Raw genomic sequence first — 12,940 nt, forward strand, 5'->3', positions numbered from 1 at the left:
GGCAGCATAAAAACCTCAACATGTGTTTTTTAAAAAATATATTATTCACTACAATGCAACAGTCTCAGCAGTACCTTCTTGCAGCTGCATCTTACCTAATTTAGAAATAAAACAATCCTGATCCAGGTAATTAAAAAGTTTGGTACCCAACGCTTAGAACAGTCGACCTTCAGAAGTCAGGCAAATTTGGACCCTAAATTTATAATCATCACCTTTGGTAACCACCCTGCAAATTCTCACCGTGCAAGCAAACCTACCAAAACTATTGAACAGCTTTGTTTTAAGTCAGTCTCATGATTACATCTACATTTACTCTTACAGAAAGAATTGCTTTTTTCTCCCTTACCTCAGTTTGATGTGGGCTGTGAGTGCTCTGGGGATTCAGGTAACTCCTGCACTGCTTGCTAAGCCTGCACACTAAAAACACACGCTCCAACACGTTAACACTTACAAGTAGCTTAAATACAGAGCATGTTAAAACAATAAAAATGCCGAAAATTTACACCAAGCTGCCCAAACCCACACTCGGTTTCCCACCTAGTTCCAACCGCACAAACTTGATTTTAATAGCCGTACTCAGAATTTTACTAAAAAAACAAAGCAAGAAAGACACTGTCAAGTGTTGGTCACTGTTTCGACACATTCATTTGCTACAGTCTCGCATTTTTCCTGTGTCAGTAATGATTCTGGGGGTTGTGTTTTGTTTAGTCTTTAAACCCAACTTGAAATCTAACAATGTACATTCTTTTATAATATCCCAGAGGTAGCAGGGGGGGAATATGAAGATATGCCAGATTCTAGAAATTGCACATTCGCATATAGTGTCATCCAAGAGAGCTTTCCTGGCTTTCACAGGCTGCATGTCACCTCTGCTCATGTACAGCAAACGAAAAAGGAACATCCCAAAGTAAAGTACCATCGCCACTAGGTTACTAACAGAAGTTTCACACCCAGATATCTCAAAGTAATCTTGTTACTCAAGTAGTAGTACTGCCAGTATCAACAGTCAACTATCAACAAGTGAAATATAAACTCAAAATTTACAAGTATTGATTTTTCTAAAATGCTCATTAGTGACATTTCACCTAAACACAGACATACACAGTTACTCTAAGTTCATGTACCACGCTGTAAGGAAAGGTCCCAATTCAGTTTAAGAATCTGATATTCCCCCTCGCCCTCCCACCACGCAACCTCACAGAAGTGCTCACAGTAAGAGAAAGCAAACAGAAGGGGAAAACACAACATTGAACAAGTGCATCTATGTACATTTTGTACCTTTTCCCTCCTCACATCTGAAGCGAACAGGTCACCATGTTCACTCGGCTTTACACGTGCACACTCTCCCCTTCCCGCAGTCCCAGTCCTGTTCAAAGGATCTCTGCAAGCACCAGCAGCAGTCATTCCACACCAACCCGCGGGTGCTTCTACTGTGGAGGTTGAAGGACATTTAAATACTCTGACTGGCCCAGCTGGTAGGTTGTGTTTCCTCCACAGTCCACATACTGGTATCTCTCGCGGGATATTTGTTCAGAGTGACCGATGTAAGAGGTTGTCACCATCACTCTTAAAAAAACAAAACAAGAGATTCAGTTTGTAACAGATTTGACCTTCCTATTCTAAAGCCTTTTTACATTACTAGGGCTTTTGGACCAGAAGTAAGTTTTGGAGCAAAGTAAGTTTTACATAAAGTTGAAAGCAGTACTAGTTTACCGCTATACATGTTCTCCACGAAAGACTCTTAGTTCCCTGAGCACAGACTTTTTTTCCTAAAGATGGTAAAGCTAAGATTTACTCAATACTTTGCTTTGTGAGGAGGAAACAAACGATGACAGAGCCTACAGCCATGCTTGGTCTACAGCTCCCTTCCTGTAACTGCCCCCTAAAAACCCTAGACCCACCACACTGCTATTGACGCAATCAGTCACTAAAAGCAGGCTCAAAGCCGGTACTAAAGCCTGTAACTGCTTCAAGATCAGAAAGATCTTGGCGCTTTTGTGGCTGACACTTTGAAATGGGTTTGTGTATCTGAGGCCTTGGTAGCTCTGTGGCTACAGCTGAGCTGCAGAGCAGATACTGTAACAATAGTCCTGCCTGTTCTCCACCAGAACCTGTCAAAAGACACAGTTCAGTTTCCAGAGTTAGGAAGCTGCTACACCAGAAAGCAGGCTGATTTTACTTCATCTGTGATGCACAGACTCCAGAATTAAGTATCCCTGAGTGATATTTCAATGAAAATAACATGGCTTTTGCTTCCATACTTACTGCATCATCACTACTATGTTGTGCACCTTGATAGACGCTAAAGTACAGAAGTCACTGCAAAAGAAAAAAAAAAAAAGGCAACTGTTAGACTTCCCTCAAGCTTTTACAGGTAATTAGTTAAAAAGCAAGAAGACTGGCTTCAGCTGTAAATTCTGCTCTCTGTGTATATAGAAGCTATGAGCAATGGTGACTAAAACACTTACTGAAAAATACTGCCAGTGTTGTACACTCACCTCGGTCTACTTTTACGTACACAGTCTTGCTTTCACATGAATTACGTTCACACGTGCTTGCTCACACGTAATGCTTGGCAACAAACCTGTTGTGTTAAATCCTGGTTGTTACATCTTTCAGAAGCCAGCTTCTGGTAAAGTTACCCTAAACCACCCCACTAAAGCACACCAGTGTCACTTCATCCCTGATGGAGACTTCGTTACGAAGGCATATAGACCTAACCTGCTGCAGCTTCACTTCACGCGAAATTTATACACAGCAAGGACAATTTACAACAAAAAAGATCAATGTTGTGCCAACTTCAGCATCTTTTCATGTCAAAGCAGCAATTTCCCTGGGAAAAAAAAAAAGCCTTCAGGGCTTGCTATTCTTGCTAACAGAGTATCAACATAGGAAAGTCCCTTTTTTTTTTTTGCACTCATCTACTTCTGCATTATGCAAAGTAACTTTTAACCAATCTGCAAAGGTTTTGAAGTCAGAGTTGTTAATCTCTTGTGAGAGAGCCTTTCAGACTTTTTCTGACGTGCACCTAGATAGCAGTTGCACAGAGCACTATGTAAGGGTGTACTTCCCCACCCTCCCTCCTTAAAGCCAATTGCTCTTCACAAATTTATCAGCTCTGGAATGAAAAACATGATGAGAACAGTAAGATTGCGCAACCGCCACCCACAGTGTTTGCACATCACTGTCACTCTCTTCCCTGGCACCAAACAACACATGAAGAAGTGTTAAACAGTGAACGAACACCGGTGATCCAAACTGTATGAAAATGCAAAATAAATCAGTTCAGTGTCAAAAGTTGGTTTCTACTGCCATCTCTAGTAATGACAAATATTTTGATTATTTTTTTTTTTTCCTGCTAGGCTTAAAACAAGTTTTAGCTAGACCATAATGCCAGACATTCTTAGTTATTGTAGTTTTCTAATGCAAAATACAGACAACTTGTAACATAACCTCAAGCCAGTTCAGATCCAACACAGCCACGCTGGCTAGGCAGGTATTAGCACGAGTTCTATGAGGGCCACGTTAATTTATTCCTCACGCAGTGAGCAGGTTCCCAGGATTCAGAGCTGATACTCCCAGGCTTTTAAGAGGTTAAGGAAGCACATCACTTTCTGCTTAGGCACAGTTAGTGCTCAGTTTGCTGTTTCATACTTATTTCAATTTACGACAACACTTCAAAGCTATAAGGTTCTCTCCCAACATCCAGCAGAACTGAACACACGGAACTGAAGCCTCAATAGTTAATTCTTTCTGTTCCATCTGCATTTCAGCGCAAGAAAACTAGCACGTGGTTTTGTTACCCAGACATACCAAGCTGATTGTCTGTTGGTCAAAGGAACTTCCAGAAGCTTTGAATAAAATGACTTAAAGGACAGGCTGTAAACATGGCTTACCACTGCCCACACACAGAAGAGAAGAAATACTAATTAGCCCCTAATTTTACAGATTTAAATACAAATTCCCTCTACTGACAGAGAAATCTGTGGGAAAGTTACTAGAGAATTTGCTAGGGAAACAAACGAGCAGTTCCCAGCTATTGCCAAGGCCTAAATCACTGGAACAGAGATACCGCTCAAAGTGCTGAAGGCCAGCTACGGCAAGCCCCTATAGGAAACAAAGACAAACGTGGTTTAACCACTTCTCAGCACTTTTAAACTTGCACAAAGAAAATGCCACAGCATCTCTACAAACATATTTCTGCTGAAAAAAAAAAAGGAATTTGGCAGCACTGTAATTTTTAATAAGACCCATGCGATATTTAGATTTGAGTACACTTACAACATGTAGCTCATTTCATCTTGTATGACTGTAGGCACCATATAGTCAATCTAAGAAAAAGAAAAAAGAAAAAAGCAGCAATGAAAATACAAATGAGTAGATTTCTACATGAAGACTAACACTGACTCAGCTATGACAGCCTATCCCATTTACCTGTTTCATATCCAGAGGACCAATGTTGGTGATGTTGTTTAGCCGTGCTTTGCCAATAACCGTTTTCGAAAACTGAACCTGGGCTGTGATATTTGCCACTTCAACAGAATAATAGTTGTTGTTTGTTATATTTAGAGTACTCTGAAAAAAACCAAACAGAGAACACTAACATGTATCCATTTTGTGTATCCTGACAAACACAGATTTTGAAATTTGTGCCCAAGACAGTGATCCCTGAAATTATGTAAATATATTTTCTTTCCTTCAAGGACTGGGAGGAAGGGGAGCAGGGGATCACCGCTTAATCCCTTTCTCTTTTTGTTTTTACGTCTGTATTAAGCAGCACAAACTTCTGTGCAACTTCCTTAGTGACCACCTCACGCTGCAAACACTGCATTTCTTCCTATCCTCAATTATTCCATCCAGGAAATTTAGCTATCACAGGACGACCCTTTTCTTTCATGGCTGCTTTGCTTTATTTAAAGCAAAGGAACTCTACCAAAAAGTCTTTAGGAAATCCTGTATTGACTGACTGCATTACCAACAAGTCAAGAAGCACGTGGAAAGAACTCCTCTAAGTTTTAAGGTAGACGAGAAATCATTTTTCCTCAAAACCAGTTGTGACAGATGCATAACATCAGGGCAGCATTTAATAACATTTCTACAATACATACTACATTTCGCTCACATTCCAGAAATAAGGCAGAGAATGTCACAGTCACTGTTCCCAGGAAAACAGAGGACTCAGAGGAGCTTGCAGCTACACCTCTATTAGCTACAGGTACAGGAACCAGCAACAGCAGCTCCAGTTACATTTTTCAGGCTGGTCATCGTACCTGCTTGTTACTTCTTAAGGCACTAACTAAGCTCACCAGCTAAACTACCATTTCTACGTATATTAAACTGCCACAGTAAAATCTCTTGTTGCATTCACCCATTACAAACACCCAAACAAAGAGCTAGACTTACCGTGATATTTAGATATATTATACGTCTACCCTGTTCGTAATTGACATATACTGACTTCACACCAACGTATTCAACGTCAATCGAGCGAGGAAACAAGAAGAATACGGCCAGCCCAGAAAGCAGTAAACACACAATTACAGAAGCAGTCACGTAGAGCTTTCTGGAGGAAAAAAACCCAACACGTCAGAGTCAAAAGCACGTTAAACAACAGCAGCACGTTATTTTAAGTGAGAAGGAGCATAACTACTCAGTGCAAGTTCAGTCTGTTTCTAGGTTCTGTTGGCTTCCAAAATGGGAAGAAAAAAACCCAATAAACAACTATGCTGCACTCCACATCTGCCTCCGAGATGTTACTCTTGCATATACATCAGAAAACGGGGGGTAAATATTCACACTTGTTTTGAAACATAAGCACTTCCTCTTAAAAGTTATTTATAGCAGAACCTTTGTTATTCTGCAAGATTCTTGCACAACACACCCCAAAGTAAGAACAAAGCTCTTAGACCTCTTACGCTGGGTTTGTTGTCATAAAGAAATTAAAGGGAAAACGTTAAGAGTCCTGCTAAGGAACAGGAAGTTCAATAACCTAATAATCATGGGTATGATAATAAAAAAAAATACATACACAAAAGGCTCTACTGCAGCTGCAATTTTCTCAAAATTAGAACACTACAGCGGTACATTTCAAATCTGTATTACTATTATAACAGATATATGATTCAGGATAGCATTATATGAAGTTATAGGGTTTTTTGTTTCTTGGCACTCATTTTTGTTTACTACAGAAGCATCCAAACATTGGGGAAAAAACACACCAAAAAGTGTCAGAACAGGAAGTCCTGAGCACTGTAATTAAACTTTTAAGAAGAGCCTATAAAAACAAAAATTACAAAAATACACTATATCAGAATGATTAATCTGTCGATTTTGTTGGCTGCTTAGAGCTTTACAAACGAATTTGTAAGTGACTTGTTTTGTAGTAGTGGGCCAAGGGCATTACCAATTTGCTCAGACTTTAACATTGAAGTGATGTAAGCAAATGTATCTTAAGATGCCACAGATATTGACAGATATTTGCATAATTACCATAAACAATCAGAGCACACAGTATTACTCAGGTCTGTAAGACATACTGTAATGAGGGTATGCACACCTGTTAATAAATACCATTAAGAGTTAAAAGTTAAGACCGATGTTAATCACAAGCAGGTTTCTTTCACTACTGAATCCAAGAAAAGATCCCAGTGATTTCTGCTTGATTCTTCTTAACATTATCTTCTTTAAATCTCTGAATTTTAGCTAGAAGAATTAACTGTAGATTCAGGTATAACAATTAACTATTAACTTACGTTCTTCTTGGCCTCAGTCTCTGATCACTGTATGGAATTAATGCTACCAGCTGATTTTCCTGCCCTGAAAACGAAAGCACCCTTTCAGAATTCAGACAAACAAAGAATAAGCACTGTTGCAGTTACTTCCGAGAGTGCCCACTGTAACTTAAGGGTACCACGAAATAAACACTAACCATTGAAATTCCAGGTAACAGCCCAAGGAGCACACTTGTGCAGCCCATGTGACTTTCTGCAGTAGCACGTGGCGTACGCAACACGGAGAGGAAAAAACACCAAGCCCACAAACACCAGAAAGAGCAACAAATGGTGCTTGCGCAGCACTCGTGCACAGAAGGCAGCACGTCTCCAGCACCGCTTCCTCAAAAGGAACAGAGCTACGGAACACCGTCCAGCTCTCGATGCCAGACCCTAGAAAGTCCCAGGGCAAAACATTCAGAGGTTGGGCGAGTTAAAAACTGATCCAGAAGACATTCTGCATGTGCTCTTCCAAAAAGTAGAAATCAGGTTTGTTTAAAAAAAATAAATAAAATGTACCTGTACCAATGTGAGTGGCTGTGGCAACACAAGTTACACATACAATGCACTCTGAAAATCACTGGTATATACGCAACTAGTTCTCACAGGACTGAGCTGCAGCACTCTGGAAGTCAAAGCAGTATTGGAATTTTTTCAGTCAACAAGTTACTTCACTAGATGGTACTTTTAACAGTAGAAATAAAGAACAGAAGCACAAATGAGTTGTTGAAAACACAGGGACTACATCTGCCTGTATAGAGTTTGCTATTTGCTGTACAAGAAAATGGAACTGACATTCACCTGTGTGAGAGGCCTCCAAACCAAGGCAGATTTGTATTTCTTTAAGCCAAACGCAGAATTTGACCAGCATTACCACTTAGCTAACAAACCCCTTCAAAGGAATTCCATCGCTAAGCTGAACCAAGAACGCTAACTAAGCAGGTAGTAGTTACATCAGCCTAGAAAATCTCAACAATTTAAAATGGATTTTCATCTCGACTTGACTGAAGCATCTTGAATCTTCAAACAAAACAGCACAATCCCACCTGCACACCTTATCACACTGAAAAGCTAAAGCTGCCCAAGTAGCAAGACACAAACTCATGTGTTTACTATACAGTTTAGTCATCATATCACATGTTACAGTCTTCCAGTCATGCAGTCATTCTGTGGACATTTAATTTTTCCCTGCTCTCCCCTCAAAAAAATTCAAATGCTACTTTTTTTTTAAAAAAAAAGTACTAAAGAATAATTAAAAGGCAGCCATATTTCTTCTAATAACTCATTCAAAGTTCTAGCTTTAATCACACTGTTTAGCTAGAATTTATGGACAATATGCAAAATGTTTAATACTGAGACAATAAGAAATTAATTTATCACACCCAAATCCTCCAAATAAACTTCTTAACACAGGAATCCTGCTATTACTGCATTTTAACTAGCACTATTATGAGTAAAACTTGCCAATAAATATTTCGAGTTACCAAGCAAACCAAACTTCCATCTCCATAGTCTTTTGGTTGAGATAATTTTTTGCTGCATAGCTTTTCCACACCTCGAATTTGCTGAATTCAGAGGTACTTGAAGAATACGTTGTGGTATGAAGTTTAACAGGTAACACACGAATCTATTCTATTTGCAATCATCTAAGTATCCTGAGCTCCGTGCCACTTGTGCCCAGCTGAGACAGAAGTAGTTGTGAACTCTACCAGAACCTAATCTGACTGAAGCACACGCACAGACAGTGTGTCACAGACATCGGCCCATTTTCCTCGAGCTGCTGGTCAAAATCAGCTCTTTCACATCCAAAACTCTATGTTGGAGAAGAGTTCCACCGGATTTGCCACTCGCTCCTTGCTCAGTTTCACGTATCCTGCCTTACCCTTTCAGAGATGAGTTTCTAAATAGCTATTCAGGTGGCTCATCACATACAAGTGTAATAAAGCAGAATGTTTCAGTTAAAAGTAAAAGCAAAGAACAGAGGCAGTAAGTAAATAAAACTGTTGGACACGGACACTAATGCTGAGCAGCCAGATCACGTGTCCCCAGCTCCCAGCTGGTGCCCTCTGCCTGCCAGGGACACATGGGACAAAGGGAGGGGAAAGGAAAACAAGGGCCACTTGTCCCAGGAGAGGCAAGAAAGTTTGCTATACGTGATCAGGTAAAAGCTGTTGTAGCACAGGTGAAGTTTTCAACTCCTCACCAGAACACATCAAGCAAGTTCTCAGGTTTCCCCACACCATTTAAAAAATACCTAATGCCTTGAATACCAACAACCTACAGACAGCTCTTCCAGGTGATGAACCTGAAACAACAGTGGCTTGAACTTATGGACCTGAATGATGTTTGGTATGTGCAGGGTTTAAGATTTAAAAAACCCCATAATCTGTAGTGAAAGTGTTATTTTTCAGGAAAAGACAGACAAGGGACATCCCAGACACACTGTCACTCTGCAGAAGTACATTATGTTTTAGAATTGTGTTTTTCCAAGAAAACATTTCTAGAATTTGGTGTTCAGTGTGTGGCTTTAAATAAACAGGAGATTCTCCTCTGACTCTGAACAATATCCAAAGCATTACATAACAACAAGAACTGAACATCACGTCAGCTGTTAACCCCCTCACATCTGTTTTCAGAATGGTAACTTGTTCTTTAAAAACAGGACCAGTTACAAAGCTTTTATTTCTACTAGGCTGCCTCCCTCATGCCAATATGATCAGGAAGCATGGGCTGGAGGAGGTGGGATGGGGACATTGATCTTCCCAAGTTTTGAGATAAGTAAACTTATTTTTAGGAATTTTAAAAAATTAAAAAATACGTCAACTATCATATACACAGACCTATGCTCTTCTTCTCCCCATGGTTAGTGACACTTTTTAACTGTATCTGCAGCTATTTTTGCAAAGTTATATATTAATTCAAACAGTTTTAAATAGGTAGCTAAAAAAAGATACAGTAGAAGTATCACAGAAATAAAGGTTTGGAAATTCAACTTGCAAGAACTAAGGTTACAAGCAAAATTAAAGCTGAGAAGCAAGGAATTAGAATTGTAGAGACAAGAAAAGACCCAACAGGCAACAGCCAAAGCTAACTCAATTTATGTTTCATTCATCTAGTGCAATTAGAACACTCAATGCTAAAGAGTAAAAAAGATGAAAAAACTTCATCTCGACTAGGAAAATAGTTTGTTACAGATTATTCTAGTTACAACTGCACATGGTTATGAGGTAAATGTATAGGTTCAAAAAAGAAATAAAGCAAACTTACCTCGTGGAATTCTCCCTGTTCCCTGGCAAGTCGGGCAGGTGACGCTGTCTCTTCCCGTAAATTCCACGTAGGGAAACTGCGAAACGTCCCCGCACCTGCTGTCGTCGTTGTGCGATTCGGAGTGAACTAACCTGTTCCTCATGCTGTCAGACGGCGCCACTCCGTCACAGCCGTCTTCCTTGCTTGTGTGCATCGGCAGGTGAGAAAGGGATTTTCCCATGTCTAAAACAAAAATCAGAAACAAGTTTTCAAGGAGAACAATTCAAACACAGCTCGCATTTGCTCCTCTGAACAGGTTAACCTGGCGCACGGTCATCGCTCTGACAAGACTCCTGTTGCCTTAAGTCCTGCAAAGCACCGAGCCCAGGGCCCAGAGTCAATCCCAAACTCTAAGAACCAGAACTAACTAATCTGAGCTTTGTTCAGATGCTGCAATATGAACAGGTACAGGAGGGAACTGACAAAAAGCTTTTAAGCTGCAATTGCTGGCACAAGGTTGCAAGACCCCAGCCGTGCTTTTCCAAGGATTGGTCCTGTACAGACTTTCACACATGTTAATCTTTGCATAAAAAAAAAAGATTAAGACAAGCTCTAGAAAGCAAGTTTGCAATTTTCAGTGGATTCCACACACACCACAGATGCAATTCTAATAAGCTTTTTAAGTTGGGCTTGTTTTGAGTAAATGAGAACAGCTACTAGTTTCCAAGCCAGAAATATGTAACTCATCAGCTTAGGCACCTGGATTCCCTTTAACACAAAAGAGGACTGATCCACATGAAAGTCAAAAATGGGAATTACTCTAACATAGCTGCTGGCAATACATAGCATTTATAAAACTTGTTAAAAAGCATTTTTGCTACCTACACACATTTTAAGTTTTTCTCATTAGCTTTTTTCAGCCATGACACTGAAACTACCTCGAAACATAGAACACTTGAAACTAAAAGCTGTAATAAAGTGATGCAAGTGGAAACCTTCCTAATTTGCAACAGGTGGAAAACAAACTCAAAGTTTACAAAAAAAAAATAATAGGCACAGCAGCAGCAATCAGTTGTCCAGCTTATCCCCATAACCCATTTTAGTTACTTAACACACAGAGACACCAGTCACTCGATTCACCAGCATCTTGGGGAACAGGATGATACAAAAAGAATGTGCAAAACTTCAGTGTTTTCCATGTTTAGAGTGGCTGCTAATAATTATCATACTGGAAGACTTCAGAGAAAGATTAAGAGAGCAAAACAAATCACAATATTTTAAAAAAACCAAGACAGAACAGGAGATTTCAAATATAGTGATGATAACACAAGCACAACATCCATTCATCATATTGCTACAAAAGCCAGGTGAACAGAAGAGGTGAAAAGTAACAACAAATGCCAACAAGTCCCAGTTGTTCCAGCAAATACAGAGCATTATTTTATTCATTTTAAGTCATTACACCCTTACAAGAAGGAAAACTATTTATCCTTTTGCTGCTATAGCACTTTTAAAACATACTGAGTTTGGGAGCTAGTTAGTAAGTGAAATGGTTGAATTGAAAATTGAAACTACTGAAATTTTTTTTTCAAAAAAGCTCCTGACAATGCCGACAATTCTTCCACGTGGGGCGTTTGCTTACTGTTGTTCTCCTTGTGGTTGACCTACAGCCTTTAAGCTATGAAACCTGAGTCTTGCAGCTTAGGCAACAGTTGTCACAGTTATAGGTCTGAAAGCTTAGGGATCAATCCCTGCTGCTGTTGTGCTCCAACTGCATCCAATTTGCCAGCTCTGCTGACGGTAGGCTCAGGCTGTGTCTACATCAACAACTAAATACAGAACAAGCAGCAACTCTCTAGAAATAAAGTCCCTGAGAAGCCAACATCCACACTACACATATTTTTGTGTATTTATTTTATACTAGCTCTTGTCTAGACGGACATCAGCCATTCACAACTGAAGTGCACCTTGTAGTTTTAGCTTCCAAAAGGAAGAGAGTTCCCATGCTCCCAGATCACAGTGGGATGTGAACTAACACAAAGCAGGTAAACATGACCGGGGACTCATTTGAAGAGCACAGCCTTTATCTGAAATACTAATATACATGTATCATCCAATGCCAACTGTATCTGAGCTTCAACAAGTAGAATAGTGTTGTTCTACTGCCAGAGACTTAAGGGACATGTCCCCATTCACAAATAAGAAAACAGACAACCACTTTCAAGTGAAATGTGTTACTCTAACCTGCTTTTCCCCTCTAGTAAAGCACTGAACCTTATTACAGCTGACCAAAAACTCAAGAACACTTTGTTTTTTTTATCCAGCACTTATATGCCAAGCAGTAGTAGTTCTGAAATTATATCTTCTTCATATGTGGCAGCCACTGTAGTGTCACTGAAATCACAAACCCTACTTCCTTAACAGCCCAGTCTCTCTGCATAACTGATGCAGACAGTCCAGTCTCCTTGGACTCGTTTGGAGTTTCCTTGAACTCAGCCTATTAGAAAGAGTTTGGCAAACCAAAATAGGTTGTGATAAGAAGCGTTCATTTAAGACTGCACCCTTCAGCCAGCTCTGGCACCGCAGTGTGACAGTACAGAGACAAAACCCAAACAGTGTCCTGGGCACACAGAACCTGTGAGACACTGCAACCTTGGGTCAGACCCTGGCACAGGTTGCCCAGAGAGGGGGTGGTAGCCCTATCCCTGGGAGATTTTCAGGCCAGGCTGGATGAGGCTCTGGGCAGCCTGATCCAGTGGGGGATGTCCCTGCTCACGGCAGGGGGTTGGAACTGGATGATCTTTAAGGTCCCTTCCAACCCCGACAATTCTATGATTCTATAACCACCATATCTCAAGTTATATGTAAGGCTCAGGGGGGAAAAAAAACCCCCTTGTTTACAATCTCAGGGAAACTTTACAAAG

General features: G+C 40.2%; 1 protein-coding gene across 1 annotated transcript; it reads right to left on the reverse strand.

Moving 5' to 3' along the window:
- Nucleotides 1-983: 983 nt before the first annotated feature.
- On the reverse strand, nt 984-10,257 carry TMEM106B (transmembrane protein 106B). Its single transcript, XM_009870291.1, has 7 exons — nt 10,038-10,257; nt 6,753-6,816; nt 5,404-5,563; nt 4,435-4,575; nt 4,282-4,331; nt 2,266-2,319; nt 984-1,566 (listed from the first exon to the last, which is right to left on the reverse strand). Exons 1-7 carry the CDS (start codon nt 10,255-10,257, stop codon nt 1,428-1,430), a joined length of 828 nt encoding a protein of 275 aa, XP_009868593.1. The 3' UTR covers nt 984-1,427.
- Between the last annotated feature and the right edge of the window lie 2,683 nt (nt 10,258-12,940).

Source organism: Apaloderma vittatum, unplaced genomic scaffold, assembly GCF_000703405.1.
Source record: "Apaloderma vittatum isolate BGI_N311 unplaced genomic scaffold, ASM70340v1 scaffold3625, whole genome shotgun sequence".
Classification (NCBI taxonomy): Eukaryota; Metazoa; Chordata; class Aves; order Trogoniformes; family Trogonidae; genus Apaloderma; species Apaloderma vittatum.

Excerpts from the sequence above, each read along its gene's own strand:
- TMEM106B (XM_009870291.1), bottom strand. The coding sequence starts at position 10,257 with ATGGGAAAATCCCTTTCTCACCTGCCGATGCACACAAGCAAGGAAGAC. Across the intron at positions 6,817-10,037 it reads AACAGGGAGAATTCCACGAG|GGCAGGAAAATCAGCTGGTA; the intron begins GTAAGTTTGCTT and ends TTTCGTTTTCAG. Across the intron at positions 4,576-5,403 it reads TAATATATCTAAATATCACG|AGTACTCTAAATATAACAAA; the intron begins GTAAGTCTAGCT and ends GGTTTTTTTCAG.